Source organism: Dama dama, chromosome 8, assembly GCF_033118175.1.
Source record: "Dama dama isolate Ldn47 chromosome 8, ASM3311817v1, whole genome shotgun sequence".
NCBI classification, from domain to species: Eukaryota; Metazoa; Chordata; class Mammalia; order Artiodactyla; family Cervidae; genus Dama; species Dama dama.
Genome location: NC_083688.1, coordinates 39,888,463 through 39,904,705, shown reverse-complemented (window position 1 = coordinate 39,904,705; position 16,243 = coordinate 39,888,463). Strand labels below are relative to the sequence as shown.

At 40.8% G+C, this 16,243-nt stretch overlaps 1 protein-coding gene and 1 long non-coding RNA gene across 3 annotated transcripts in view; one reads left to right on the top strand and one right to left on the bottom strand.

The window, feature by feature from the left end:
• The first annotated feature begins 1,442 nt into the window (after nucleotides 1–1,442).
• Nucleotides 1,443–15,351, top strand: LOC133060939 (uncharacterized). The gene is made up of 3 exons (XR_009693864.1): nucleotides 1,443–2,016; nucleotides 2,431–2,505; nucleotides 14,174–15,351. It is a non-coding gene; the product is annotated as an uncharacterized LOC133060939 (long non-coding RNA).
• The window catches only part of CMKLR2 (chemerin chemokine-like receptor 2), a 52,899-nt gene continuing 45,758 nt past the window's right edge, over nucleotides 9,103–16,243 (bottom strand). For both annotated transcript variants that reach the window (XM_061148925.1, XM_061148924.1), the window contains one exon: nucleotides 9,103–12,156. In XM_061148925.1, the coding sequence (XP_061004908.1) occupies nucleotides 11,068–12,135 (1,068 nt within the window). In that variant the 5' untranslated portion in view covers nucleotides 12,136–12,156 and the 3' untranslated portion in view covers nucleotides 9,103–11,067. The remainder of the gene's footprint in view (nucleotides 12,157–16,243) is intronic.

The following is a 16,243-nucleotide window of genomic DNA, read 5'->3' as shown; positions in this document are numbered from 1 at the left end:
CAAGGTAGGGTCCACTTGTGACTAAAATCCCAATTAAAAGTCCCAACTTAAAAAAAAAAGTCCCAACTAAAAATGTTACGTGTTACATGAGTTAGGATGTGTGATTTACTAAAGGATACCTACCTAACCCAGAGCTTGGTTTCCCAGTGGTGCTAGTGGTAAAGAACCCACCTGCTAATGCAAGAGACATGGATTCAGTCCCTGGGTTGGGAATATCCCCTAGAGATCTAGGGGATCTGCAGCCCACTCCAGTATGGTTACCTGGACAATCCTATGGACAGAGTAGCCTGGTGGACAACAGTCCATGGGGGTCACAAAGAGACGCAACACAAAGTGACAGCTTGTAGGCAGCCTGGAGGAGGGGAGAACTCCCAGAAGTTGTCATGAATTGCAACCTTTATCAAGGCAACATTGCAAATTTTAAGTGATGCCTTCTGTACTGTTCAGGGAGAACTTCCGTTGAGCCTGTATAGTAGTGTGTTTGGGGAGGGAGGCCTAAAGATTATTCAAGAGATGGGAGTACCAGACCACCTTACCTGCCTCCTGAGAAATCTTTATGCAGGTCAAGAAGCAACAGAACTGGACATGGAACAACAGACTGGTTCCAAATTGGGAAAGGAGTCAAGGCTGTATATTGTCTTACGTGTAGAGTACATCATGTGAAATACCGTCCTGGAATCAAGATTGCCAGGAGAAATAAACTCAGATATGCAGATGACACCATCCTGATGGCAGAAAGGAAACTAAAGAGCCTCTTACTGAGAGAAAACGCTGGCTTAAAACTCAACGTTGAAAAAACAAAGATCATGGCCTCCAGTCCCATTGCTCCATGGCAAACAGATGTAGAAACAAGGTTAACAGTGATAGACTATTTTCTTGGGCTCCAAAGTCACTGCAGATGGCGACTGCAGCAAACCAGACAGCAGATTAAAAAGAGATATTACTGACAAAAGTCTGTCTAGTCAAAGGTATGGTTTTTCCAGTAATCATGTATGGATGTGAGAGTTGGATCATAAAAGCTAAGCACCAAAGAATTGATGCTTTTGAACTGTGGTGTTGGAGAAAACTCTTGAGAGTCCTTTGGACTGCAAGGAGATCAAACCAGTCAGTCCTCAAGGAAATGAGTCCTGAATATTCGCGAGGAAGACTGATGGTGAAGCTGAAACTCCAATACTTTGTCCACCTGATGCAAAAAACACTCCTTGGAAAAGACCCTGATGCTGGGAAGGCAGAAGCAAGAGAAGGGGACAACAAGAGGATGAGATGGTTGGATGGCATCACCGCCTCCACAGACGTGAGTTAGGGAGTAAGGTTAAGTGAGGTTCAGTGAGGAGGGTTAGAGTAAGCTCCGGGAGTTGGTGATGGACAGGGAAGCCTGGCGTGCTGCAGTCCATGGGGTCACAGAGAGTTGGACATGACTGAGCAACTGAACTGAACTGTGTAGTAGAGTTTGGTAGGGAGGCCTAACGATGATCCCTAGGCTGTGGTTCATGAGTCTAGCTTGGGTGAGGAAGTGGGACATCCTACCTGAATTTCTAAGTCTTAAGTCTGTTGGGGTGAGGGATCTTCAAAACTGAGGTGATGCTACAGTTGAATGAAAGTACTGAGAGGAGAGTGGTACTGTAGTCAGATGATAGTTCAGGATTGGAAACAGCTGCATGTTAACAGTTTGCGGTATACCGAACATTTGAGTATACATTATATATATATTTTTAATGTTTTTTACCTATTTGTCTGTGGCCAGTCTTAGTTGCAAGAGGGGACAACGTGATGAGATGGATGGTATCACTGACTCAATGGACATGAGTTTGAGCAAACTCTGGGAGATGGTGAAGAACAGGGAAGCCTGGTGTGCTGCAGTCCATGGGGTAGCAACGACTTGGACACAACTGAGCAACTGAACAAGAAGTCTTGGATGTGCATGTGGGATCTAGTTCCTTGACCAGGAATGAAACTCGGGACCCCTGCATTGAAAGTGTGAAGTCTTAATCAGTGACAACCAAGGAAGTTCCTTGAGTATGCATTTTTTGCAGTAGTAGTTTTCAGAAAAGTAGAACTTGGGAATTGTAGAAGTCCCAAAATGTTCATTTTGTAGTCTGTAGGCCAAAGATTACAACAGACCCAGTCTAAAATCACTGGAGATACTTTCAGGTTGTCACGATGATGAGAGCCAGCAGAGGGCAGCACTTGATTTTGTGGCGAACAGCGGAGCCTGGGGATTCTGGAAATGGAAAAGCAGAGATGTAGTAGCCTAGTGAGTAGCCAAAAATAATTCACAGTCACTGACTTGAGTACCAGATAGCTTGAGTACCAAGTAGCTTGACCAAGATGTTAAGTATGAAAAGTCATTAATTTAAAGCTAATGATTAAAAATGTTTTTAAGGAGCTCCCCTGGAGTCCAGTGGTTAAGGCACAGTGCTTTCCTTGTAGGGGGCATGGATTCCTGATCTGAACCAAGAAGCCACAGACCACGCTGCCGAAATATAGGAAAAACAATGGTTAAAAGTAAGTAAGAATTTAAAACTTTATAGTCAATTCAAACCACAGCTGTCTGGTAAGTCTTAAAATAATGAAGCATATGACTTTAAGATCTTGACTCCATGGCCTTGAATGAAAAATTAATGGTATCTTTTAATGTGATTAAAAAAGATAACACATTAACATCATTCAAAATTCTAGAGTTTATACAGTGAAGTCTTCCCTGTCCCCCAGGTCTTCCATTCACTTTCATAGAAGCAACCAAGGTCAGCAGCTTCTTAGGTCTTTCCAGAGCTAGTCTAAGCATATATAAAGACTAATTATAGCATAGGATGTAAATTTCTGCATCTTAAGTTTTGTCCATAGAGATAGACTTGGATATCTTTTATTCTATAACAGTACATAAAAGACTTTCTCATTTTTTTTAACAGTTATATAAACCATTTTATCATATCTTATTTAGTCTGGTTGTTGGATCTTTAGTTTGCTTTCAGTTTTTTGCTATTATGAGCAGTGCTCCCATATTCACGTGAGCCAGTATGCTCAGAAGGCATAGGAATACATAGAGAAAGAGATTTTTTACTGTTTCTGGCCTTGGAATAAGAACCCTATCTTTTTTGATATGTTCCCTAAGTGATTACCTGATGCTGAAACCTTATTTTTTCATATTCATCCATCCAGTATAAGAACTGGGCACAGAGTGGGAATTCAAAACTGATTCATTCAGTGTCACTATGTTAGATGTTATAAAATTACAAAAGGAGTAAGAAAATAGCCAAAGGGAGGTGGTTCAAACATCCTTAAAATTGTTGTTATTTTGTGATTAAACAAGTACAGTCATCCTTCAGTATCCAAGGGTGGATTGGTTCCAGGAACCACCCCCAAACCTCAGGTACCAAAATCCTAAGATGTTCAAATTTCTTATATAAAATGGCATAGTATTTGCTTTAACCTACTAGCATCCTCCTGTATTAAATCATCTTGACTATTTATAATACCTAATACAATGTAAATGCTATGTAAATAGTTGCCCGCACGTGACAAATTGAAGTTTTGCTTTTTGCAACTTTCTGGATTTTTTTCTTTTTTCAGGTATTTTTGATTTGTGGTTGGTTGAATCTGCAGATGTAGAACCTGCAGATAAGGATGGGTCACAGTAATCCAAAAGTCCAGAGACTGAGGGAAGGCTAGAATTGAATAAAAGTTTTTAGAAGAGTTAGGACTTGAGTCGGATAGATCTTAATCAGTCATTCATTTAAAAAAGAGAAAGTTCTAGGATGGTGTGAAAGGCAGAATGAGAAGGCAAGAATGAGAACAGTTTTGGGAGGTAATTAGACCAGTTTGGCTGGATTTTGTAGTGTCAGTTTGGGATTATTAATAGACAGGGCCAAGTTGTAGAGACATCTGAGTTATAGGTTGGCTTATTCTGTGAGGGCAATGGGGAGCCTGGTTTCCAAGCCAGAGAATGTGACAAAGGCAGAGCAGAGGTGAGGTGGGAGTGGGTGGGAGGGGTGAGGGTGGCGAAAGAGATGAAAGGAATGAAGAGGGACAAATTTAAAATAAGTCATAGCAATGTAATGTACAGTGTAGAGAATATAGTCCGTAAAATTGTAGTAGCTTTTTATGGTGACAGGTGTTAACTAGGTTTAGTATAGTGACCAATTTTAATGTACATAAATGTCAAACTACTATGTTGTACACCTGAAACTAATATAGTATTGTATGTCAACTATATTTCAGTAAAAAAAAAAAAGCTCTGATCTGGAGATCTGTGGACAGAAGCAGGGAAATAAGAGGACTGTTTTAACAACAGAAAGGGCTAAATCATGACATATGTGAAAGTTTTTATAAATTTAATACACTTTAGAAAGTAATGGAGACTACAGCAGCAATGAAAATGCTTGGTTTCACTGGCCATAACTATGAACTATAAGCTTATGGACAAAGACAGAGATACAAAACAGAGTTACATTAGTGTTTTTGGATGTGTGTATAATTTTTTCCCAAACAAATAATTTGGCAATGACAGTTATTGTCCATAAAATAAGTTAAAAAAAAAGTGCACGCCTCACATACTTTGTCTAATATGAATGCCATTATAAGCCTGTGAGATAAAGCAAACACTATCATCAGCCCTTACAGATAAGGATACACCTCTGAAAGATCATTCCCCAGTTACTCACCTAGTGAGACAGAAGGAACGCAAGCCCATGTCTTCATGGGCCAGGTAATATATTGGCAACAGAATGGGGAAAGTTCTTCATTCCAGCGTTTAGACGATTTGATCCTGTTTCATCTAACCCTTGCTTCATACCCTCAACTAGGAAAAGTAAAACAACATTATCACATAAGGATAAACTTAAAATGAAAATTAAGAAAGATAAACAGATTCTCTCCATACATGCCCCGTATGGATAATAGTTGCATCTAGAAAATGTTCCAAATGGAAGTCTGTCATTTGGAATGTCATTGTCCTGAATAGCTTTTAGTAAAGTGAAGTGAGGGAAAATTGCTCAGTCGTGTCCGACTCTTTGCAACCCCATGGCCTATACAGTCCATGGAATTCTCCAGGCCAGAATAGTGGGTAGCCCTTCCTTTCTCCAGGGGATCTTCCCAACCCAGGGATCGAGCCTGGGTCTCTCACACTGCAGGTGGATTCTTTAGCAACTGAGCCACAAGGGAAGCCCAGCTTTTAGTCAAGTGAACGTCAAAGGAAACTGTCCACAGACTTCTAGGTGTGCATCCCCAAAGAACTGCTGCACATATGGAAGAATATTGAATGGTGAATTACTAGTCAAGGCTGACTCCAACCTGGGAATCTTCTATCCTTGCTTTGTCCCTATGAAATGGGACGCCTCTCTTTACTGAACACAGCCTGTTTTCCAGCCTCTAAACACATGCTCTTGTGGTGCCACCTACCTGAAATACTTTTTCACCTGCACTTGTTAAAATTACAGTCATTCTAGCTGCACTTAAATCACCTATGTTAATGTCTTTCATTCTACTTTTCCTGCCTCTTGTAGCCTCTCAGGCCATAATATCCTTTTATAGTATTTCTAAACTTTATGAATTTTAAAAAATATGTATTAATTTGGCCACAATGTGCAGCTTATAAGATCTTAGTACTCAGACTAGGGATTGAGCCTGGGGCCTAGGCAGTGAGTGCACAGAGTCTTAACCACTGGACTGCCAGGAAATTCTTAATAAATACACATTTTTAAATAGAATTTATAAAATTTGAAATTCTTTGTATAAGTTCCCTTCTTCCTATGAGATTTTTTTTAATATTCATTCAAGAGGAGGAGCGGCTCTAACATTAATAAGTAATTACTATGTCAGAAAATGCTGAGAGTTTCACTGAATAAGTATAATACCAGGTAATATTAAGTATTTAGGACTAAGCACCCACTTGAAGTACTTCACCTTTGTCAGTTCATTTAATTTTCATAATAACCCTATGTAGTAGGTACTACTATTATGAATTCATTTTGCAGATGGGGGAAACTGAGGTCTAAAAATTTAGGTCAATTTAGCCAAGGTCATAGAGCTAGGATAAATTGGGAGTCATAATTCAAAGCCAGATATCCTGCCTCAGGAGGCCCTGAAAATTGCACTCTGTTTGGCTGTTTCCTTCCATTGAGAAGAAATCAGATCTGTCTTGTTGGGTTCATGCCCCAGTCCCTGGGAGCCATGGGATTCTTTACTCTTCTGCCAACTAGGCATTGAGCTTCCTTGCTTCCTCCTCAGATTGCCCCAGTGCAGTCCTCTTCCTCCAGCCCCCTCAGTCCTTTCATTCATTCATTCTACTCATGAGAGGTTATTAGACCCTTGGAGAGCCCCACTATCCAGTTCCAGCTGCCAGGGGAGGAGGCTTGAAGTCTCTAACTCTGGGCCCAGCCTTGGGTCCTATAGTACTCTCTGGATCTTCCCTCAAGTTGAGAATAAAAATGAACTCCTGTTTCTGCTAGAAAGTGCTTGCATTGGTTGCTATTTTCCACTAGTAGATTCCTGTAGGTTACACGCAGACTATCAGCTGTTTTATTTATTTATTTTTGGCTGTGCTGGGTCTTCAGTGCTGTGCTTGGACTTCTTACTGTGATGGCTTCTCTTGTTGCAGAGCACAGGCTCTGGGGCGCGTGGGTTTCCCTAGTTCGGCTCCCCGGCTCGAGAGCACAGGCTCTGGGGCGCGTGGGTTTCCCTAGTTGCAGCACAGGAGCTGCGGCTCCCCGGCTCCAGAGCACAGGCTCTGGGGCGCGTGGGTTTCCCTAGTTCGGCTCCCCGGCTCCAGAGCACAGGCTCTGGGGCGCGTGGGTTTCCCTAGTTCGGCTCCCCGGCTCCAGAGCACAGGCTCTGGGGCGCGTGGGTTTCCCTAGTTGCAGCACAGGAGCTGCGGCTCCCCGGCTCCAGAGCACAGGCTCTGGGGAGCGTGGGTTTCCCTAGTTCGGCTCCCCGGCTCCAGAGCACAGGCTCTGGGGCGCGTGGGTTTCCCTGGTTGCAGCACAGGAGCTGCAGCTCCCCGGCTCCAGAGTACAGGCTCAATGGTTGTGGTGCCCGGGCTGAGTTGCCTGCAAGATGTGGGATCCTCCCAGACCAGGAAGTGAACCCGTGTCTCCTGCATCACAAAGCAGACTCCTAACCCCTGGACCACCAAGGAAACCCCGTTATCATCTATTTTAAACACCACTAAAATTGGAGTTCTTTGCCTGGGGTACAAGGACTCGCTGAAATTTTATTTAAAAGCATTTTTTTCTGGGGAAAGGACCCATAACTTTTCATTAGACTTTCAAATAAATTCAGAATATTTATTAATTTTGACTTTTCAAGTTTCCCTTTTTAATTTTAGAGATGATATTTTTTCAGGATCTCAAACATTTTCACAGGACCTTGGAAAGCTCACAGGCCTTAGACGCTATGCCCATAGCATGGGAAAAAACCAAATTGCTCTCTACGGGTTTCTAACTCACAAAGCTTAGGAAGCACTGTCCTGAAAGGTAACTTCCAGACCACCACCTGCTCCGTAATGTACTTTTGACCCTGGTAGCTTAATCGTCTTCCTTCCTGCTCCTCAGCCTTCTTTCTCCCCCAGCCTTCAGAGTCAGTCTGTCTCTGCACAAACCAGGGATGAACCTACATAATTCTGTTTTCTTTCTTGGATTCTCCAGCTTTTCTCCTGATCCTGGGAGCCCATCTCTTGAGGGTTGAAGGGTACACCAGAGTGAAATATTGCAAACCCTCTTTGTGCAGGGGGCAGGTTCAATGGTGCACAGAGGGCTGGAAACTCACAATGAGCCTTTCTCTCCCAATCTTCCCTTAACCTGTACTGGGTATGGTAGGATGAGGAAGCTTGGGAACGGCAAAAGTTTGGGATATGCAGAGCTATGCCACATAGTTTATTTTTCTCTTGGAATAATTTCCAAACCAAATCTGATTGTCACATGGGGCTAACAGTAAAGAACATAGCCAGTAAATGATCTGATATCAGCATTTCTAAAAAACTAAGAGATGAAATTAAAAAGAAACAAAATTGAGAAATTATAGAAAATTAAGTATTTTAAAAATTGCAGTGAGTAGCAGAATTTGTATTTATAAAAGACAAGAGAACCAGCAGAGACATGGAAAGGGAGTGGCATCTTTAAGAAACCCCAATGCCAAGGACGTAGATTTCCAATGTTTCTTCACTGGCACACTGGAGTCATCTCTTTTCTCTCTGAACAGGCTACACTCTTCTTGGCTCTTTTATAGTATTTTTCCAAGCCAGGCTTCAGCAATACATGAACTGTGAACTTCCAGATGTTCAAGTTGGTTTTAGAAAAGCAGGGGAACCAGAAATCAAATTGCCAACATCCGCTGGATCATCGAAAACGCAAGAGTTCCAGAAAAAACATCTATTTCTGCTTTATTGACTATGCCAAAGCCTTTGACTGTGTGAATCACAATAAACTGGGGAAACTTCTGAAAGAGATGGGAATACCAGACTACCTGACCTGCCTCTTGAGAAACCTGTATGCAGGTCAGGAAGCAACAATTAGAACTGGACGTGGAACAACAGACTGGTTCCAAATAGGAAAAGGAGTACATCAAGGCTGTATATTGTCACCCTGCTTATTTAACTTATATGCAGAGTACATCATGAGAAACACTGGGCTGGAAGAAGCACAAGCCGGAATCAAGATTGCTGGGAGAAACATCAATAACCTCAGATATGCAGATGACACCACTCTTATGGCAGAAAGTGAAGAGGAACTAAAGAGCCTCTTGATAAAAGTGAAAGAGGAGAGTGAAAAAGTTGGCTTAAAGCTCAACATTAGGAAAACGAAGATCATGGCATCCGTTCCTATCATTTCACGCCAAATAGATGGGGAAACAGTGGCTGACTTTATTTTTTTGGGCTCCAAAATCAGTTCAGATGGTGACTGCAGCCATGACATTAAAAGACGCTTACTCCTTGGAAGGAAAGTTATGACCAACTTAGACAGCATATTAAAAGGCAGAGACATTACTTTGCCAACAAAGGTCCATCTAGTTAAGGCTATGGTTTTTTCAGTAGTCATGTGTGGATGTGAGAGTTGGACTATAAAGAAAGCTGAGCACCAAAGAATTGATGCTTTTGAACTGTGGTGTTGGAGAAGACTCTTGAGAATCCCTTGGACTGCAAGGAGATCCAACCAGTCCATCCTAAAGGAGATCAGTCCTGGGTGTTCATTGGAAGGACTGATGCTGAAGCTGAAACTCCAATACTCTGACCACCTGATGTGAAGAGCTGACTCATTTGAAAAGACCCTGCTGCTGGGAAAGATACAGGGCAGGAGGAGAAGGTGATGATAGAGGATGAGATGGTTGGATGGCATCACCAACTCAATTGACATGAGTTTGGGTGAACTCTAGGAGTTGGTGATGGACAGGGAGGCCTGGCGTGCTGCAGTTCATAGGGTCGCAAAGAGTCAGACACGACTGAGCGACTGAACTGAACTGAATAGTATTTACTTCTGTCTATCTTGCTTTAGGATTGTTGTTATCCAAGTTTACTCTCACTCTCTATAAGTACCTTATTCATCTTGTGTGCGTGCTAAGTTGCTTCAGTCATGTCCAACTCTTTGCGACCCCATGTACTGTAGCCCGCCAGGCTCCTCTGTCCATGGGATTCTCCAGGCAAGAATACTGGAGTGGGTTGCCATGCCCTCCTCCAGGGGATCTTTGCAACCCAGGGGTCAAACCCACATCTCTTACATCTCCTGTATTGGCAGGCAGGTTCTTTACCACTAGGGACACCTCTTGACATCCTTCAAAATATCTATCTACTGAAGTTTTATATAACTCTTAGTCATCTATTTGCTAAAGGGATAAATGAATAGAAGTCAAAATACTATTATAGTCTTAAATGCAGCAGATTTGCATCATGAAAAGGTCACTGACTTGAAGGTATGCTTTATTGGTCTTACACTGTTGTCTATATAAATATAGAAATAGAAAGTGGAAATATCATACATGCTTCCTTTTCCTGAAATCTTTCTGATATTGGGTTGGCCTACCTTTTATCTGGATGTCAGTGGTTCATGTTTATAGCAATCTTTTACATATTTGCACATATCTAGAACTTTCCAGAAACCTTTATATAAACGTTTGTATTTATAATATTAGTGTAGGGGTTTAATTGGGCATATATCCCAATTGAGAGATGGGGTCTATGTCCCCTCTCCTTGAATCTGACCTGGCCAGTGCTGCTTTGATTAACAGAGTACAGTGGAAGGGTGCAGTGTCTGTCATAACCGTTAAGAGAAATGGAAGTTTCCACCCTGGTCTCTTAGAGCCCTGTATTACCCTAAGTCTGGCTTCCCTGAGGTGCCATGCTGGAATACCCATGTGAAGAAAGGAGAGGAGAAGATACAAGAAACGAAGGGAGGAGAAGAGGGGAAGAGGAAGGAGAGGAGAGGAGAGGAGAGGGTGGAAGGGAAGAGAGCTGCTCGGCCCATCCAGCTGAGGCCCCTGATACTGTGAAACAGAGAGACAAACCTCCCCTCTGTGTCTTGTTTAAATTCCTCATTCTCAGAATCGTGAGAGATAACAATAATAGTTATTTTCAAGATGTTGGGGGCAGTTTACCAAGCATTCATAGTTAACTGGAACAAAACCTACTATAATCAATTATCACTTTAATTCATAAAGGCACGTACACAAATTACATGAAATAAAGAAATTAAGTACATATGTTGCATTTTAAGACTAAGTCTAATAGGTTACCTGTGCAGAATTAAAGTGAGCTTAAGCACACCTACTTTTATATTTTTGAAATCAATCATACATTTAATATTAAAATCTAGAAGTTTTAAAAAGTCATTAAAATTAGAAAAGTAGTGTTGGCTAATCCACTATGGTATAATTAGCAAGAATAAGATAATTTAAGTTGCTGAAAAGAAAAATGAAGATCCTTATTATGTTTTATATCTAAAGAAAAATAGGATGCCAATAAAATTACCAAAAAAATAAAAATAAAAAGATACAATCAGCTGTATGTCTTGGAAGCAAATAATCTGAAAGCATGTCAGGGGAACCACACAAAGGTTGTGTGGTGATGGGTGGGAGGGCAAGAATTCACTGGGCTGTTTCCAGGAGACTCAGGTTCTTGGTTTCAGAGTTCCTGAGCTGTTCACTCACGGTGCCTGAACAGCTCATCTCCCACAGCGTGTATTTTAGTATCTCAGCCACTGAGGCCCGGAAGCGCGCTTGGAACTTCTTACTAATCAGGACGTAAAGGATGGGGTTCAAGCAACTATTGAGGAATGCCAGGCCGGTGGAAAGGGGGATGCCAGCCTGTAGCATTTGGTAGAAATAGCTATTGTGGTGAATCGTGAGTTCCCAAATGCTAAACAGGTGATAAGGAGTCCAGCAAATCAGAAAGGCCATGACCACAGCCAGGATGGTCCAGAAGTGCTTATTGGAGATCAGGATGCTTCGCTTCTTCACCTTGAAGATGAGGCACAAGTAGCAAATGCTCATTGTTAGCAGAGGGAGGAGGTACCCAACAATAACTTTCACCCAGGTCAGAACATGATGCCTCATCAACCTGAGGTCCACATCATGCTCGTGGAAGTTATTATAGCAAAGAGTGTGGTTATTCAACTCCAGAGTGTCCCGGAAGTACAGAGCTGGCCCACCAACTAGTGAAGCCAAAAGCCAAACAACTATAATAACAATCAGAGAGTTCCTGAGGGTTCGGTACCGGTGAGATAAGACAGGGTGGATCAAGTAGATATAGCGGTCCAGGCTTATCACCATCAGGAAGAAGACACTGGCAAACATGTTCAACTGGGCAATGAAGGAATTGGCCTTGCACAGCCAGATGCCGAAGGGCCAGTGAAAATTCATGGCCACATAGGAGATGTACAGAGGCAGGAAGAGAAGAAAAATGAAATCCGCGATGGCTAGATTGAGGAACCAGAGAGTGGTGACTGTCTTCTTCCACTTGAATCCCGTGAACCAAATGACGGTGGCATTTCCTGGGATGCCCAGGACAAATGCCAAACAACACAGCACCAAGGAGACCCAGTGAATGGCTCCCAGCTGTGCTTTCTCCTCTGAATCGGTCTCTGGGGAGTAATACTCCAGGGCGTAGGAGTAGTTCTCAAAGTCTTCAAATAGTGTCTCCTCTAGATCTTCCATGATCTTGCAGAATGAACAAATCTATGGAAGCAAATTTAAAAAGAAAGAAAACAATTTAAAAAAAATTTATTTATAGAAAACAGCTTATAAAAGAAGAAATGTTTAGTAAATAATAAAGGACATAAGGATAAAAATACTTTATCTTAATAGGCACTAATAACAATTTAGGGACAAAAGGGAGACATAACTATAGAAGTAGAGATTTTGTACGACCCCCCTCCTAGAGTAATAGAAATAAAAACAAAAGTAAACAAGTGGGACCTGGTTAAACTTAAAAGCTTTTGCACAGCAAAGGAAACTATAAGCAAGGTGAAAAGACAACCCTCAGAATGGGAGAAAATAATAGCAAATGAAACAACTGACAAAGGATTAATTTCCAAAAGATACAAGCAGCTCATACAACTCAATACCAGAAAAACAAACAACCCAATCAAAAAGTGGGAAAAAGACTTAAACAGACATTTCTCCAAAGAAGACATACAGATGGCTAACAAACACATGAAAAGATGCTCAACATTGCTCATTATTAGAGAAATGCAAACCAAAACTACAATGAGATATCACCTCATACCGGTCAGAATGGCCATCATCAAAAAGTCTACAAACAAGAAATGCTGAAGAGGGTGTGTAGAAAAGGGAATGCTCTTGCACTGTTGGTGGGAATGTAAATTGATACAGCCACTATGGAAGACAATATGGAGGTTCCTTAAAAAACTAGGAATAAAACCACCATATGACCCAGCATGTACCTAGGCATGTACCCTGAGGAAACCAAAATTGAAAAAGACACATGTATCCCCTTGTTCATTGCAGCACTATTTACAATAGCTAGAACATGGAAGCAACTAGATGTCCATCAACAGATGAATGGATGAAAATGTTGTGGTACATATACACAATGGAATATTACTCAGCCATAAAAAGGAACACCTTGGAGTCAGTTCTAATGAAGTGGATGAACCTAGAACCTATTATACAGAGTAAAGTAAGTCAGAAAGAGAAAGATAAATATCGTATTCTAACGTATATGTATGGAATCTAGAAAAATAGTACTGAAGAATTTACTTACAGGGCAGCAGTGGAGAAACAGACATAGAGAATAGACTTACAGACATGGGGAGAGGGGAGGAGAGGCTGAGCTGTATGGAAAGAGTAACATGGAAACTCACATTACCATATGTGAAATAGATAGCCAAGGGGAATTTGCTGTAGACTAAGAAACTCAAACAGGGGCTCTGTATCAACCTAGAGGAGTGGGGTGGGAAGAGATGGGAGGGAGGGTCAAAAGGGAGGAAATGTATGTATACCTATGGTTGATTCAGGCTGAGGTTTGACAGAAAACAACAAAATTCTATAAAGCAATTATCCTTCAATAAAAAATTTTTTTAAAAAAGAAGTAGAGATTTTGTAAATGAGAGAGAACTATGAAAAAAATACTTGAAATATTTGGCAAAATGTTTCTTAGAAAAAAATGTATTCTTCCAAGACGGACACAAGTAGAAACAAAACCTGAATAGACCTACAATCATTAAAGAAATATCATGAATTAAAACATTTTTTTCCAGACTTTCCTGGCAGTCCAGTGGTTAAGACTCCTTGTTCCCAATGCAAGGGTTTCAATCTATGATCAGGGAACTAAGATCCCACACGCCACACAGTGTGGCCAAAAAAAAAAAAAAAAAATAAGCATTCTTTTTCATGTTATGAACTAGAAATAGTATATTTCTTGGTAGGACTTGTGATTAACACTCTAGGTGTCCAAGTCTTTGTGGACCTAAATTTTGCTATAATCATTCTCAAAGCTGTGAAAGTTTATTTTTGTAAGATATTCAGTAAGTGCTAAATTAAAATGATTCACACTATAGGTGCAATTTCTATGTTCATAATGTTTGCAGGGCTGACTCGAGAGAATCTAACATTCAAGTACTTATTAAGTTCTTACCAGGTATTATTTTATGGAAGATGCAATAGAAAACAGATTAACATTTATGTGTGATGATTTCAACCTCTTTATTTGTATCCATGAACCTGTTTACAGAGAAGAGAAGGAGACGCAGACATAGAAAATGTGGACACAGCAGGGGAAGAAGCGGCAAGGAAAAACTGAGAAAGCAGCGGTGACGTATATACACTGTCACGTGTAAAACATATAAGCAGCAAGCTGCTCTATGCCACAGGGAGCCAGCCTGGCACTGTATGGTGACAGAGAGAGATGGAATGGTGGGGGGAGGGAGGCTCCAGAGAGAGAGGCTATATATATAACTGTGACTGATTCACACTGATGTACAGTGAGGCCACTACAACATTGTAAAGAAATTATTCCTCTAATAATAATAGTAAAAGACTTCTGAAAAAAAAACTTTAGTACTCTGACTTCTTAAGATCTGGACAGAGTTCCACTTGCTTCCTTGGCTCACCACCTGGATGTCACAGGCAAGCATTGGAGATTTTGACCCTATTTGGCACTCCTGGATGTTCTGATTCTGTGTTTATGAATTCAAATATGTTCATCAGAATTATATCAATATGGAAGACTTTTCAACTAAAAGATACATTTTGGAATGAACTTGACTATGACCACTTAATTTCTACATTAACTTCCTATAGAGTGCATTTAAGGGAAAGGCTACCCACTCCAGTATTCTGGCCTAGAGAATTCCATGGACCGTATAGTCCATGGGGTCACAGAGAATCAGACAAGACTGAGCAACTTTCACTTTCAAACTTTAAATTATTATTGTACTGGTATTTCTTTGTTTTGAATTTAAATTCTTTTCTACATTACAACAAAGATTTACTATTCAGTTTTATTTTGCTTATTTTATCTATACCAAATGTTATCTATTATAATTTCATCCAAGGTAAATTTTCTTCTGTGGTCTCTTTTTTCTTTCCTGCTATCAAGTCTAGTTTCCTGGGCTAAGAAGACTTAAATGTCACTTTTTCAACCAAAACAAAGCTTATTGGGTACAATTCTGGCTTCATCAATTTATTTTGCTATTTCTATCTGTAGTATTCAAAATCAAGTAGAAAAAATGCTAGTAGTTATAGTCATCTCATGGAGCAGATATATAGGGCAGATATATAAGATTTGAGATTATAGTAGAGTTAGAATGAAGAGGTCAAAACATCTTGTATTGCTCACAGCCATCTCAAGCTCAGTTTGACTAACACTGAATTCTTCATCTTATCTAAATTCATTTGAGGAATCTAACTGAGCATAATAAACTAAAGCAATTCATTAGCATCTTCCCAAACCCAAACTCAGCCAACTTTTCTTTTTATTTTTCATTATTCAGCTCAAATGCCACCTTTTCTTGGAAACATTTTCTAACATTACCTCCCCTCAGATAATTATATTAATAATACTTAATAATAACAATTATCATATGCAGTAGCCAATGCTGTCAGGGATTTCCTGGATGCTAGGCATATATGATCTAATTTGATTCTTGAAAAAAATCATGTAAAAGCGCATAAGTACTACTGTTTTCCTATTTACAAGGAAAAATACTGAAGCTTTGAAAAGCTTAGTGACTTTCCTAGTATCATGGCAACCTATAATTGGAGAGTCAGAATGGAAACTTAGCTCCATTGAATGCAGATCCTGAGCTCTTAACCATGTGACATTCCCCTCTTCTGTCCCACTGCTCTTACTGTACTTAATACGTTATGCTTTCATTGACTTCTCTTTGATTTCTGCTCTCCCAGACTGTGAATTCCTCAAGAATGAGTGTCATCTCTGGACCCCACAGTGCTTAATACAGGGCTTAAGTTACTCTGCTTAGTTGCTCTGTCGTGTCTGACTCTATGACCCCACAGACTGCATAGCTTGCCAGGCTCCTCTGTCCATGGGGATTCTCCAGGCAAGAATACTGGAGTGGATTGTCATGCCCCCCAGGGGATCTTTCTGACCCAGGGCTCGAATCTGGGTCTCCTGCATTGCAGGCAGATTCTTTACCAACTGAGCCACCAGGGAAGCCACCTTTTTGGTGCCTGTGACCTATTCTTTAGGCTGTTAGCAATCCTGAAGCAACATGGCCTGGAATCACCTTACAAAACCCAAAAGAATGAGTAGGTGGAACCTCATTCCCCAAACAGAGAAGCC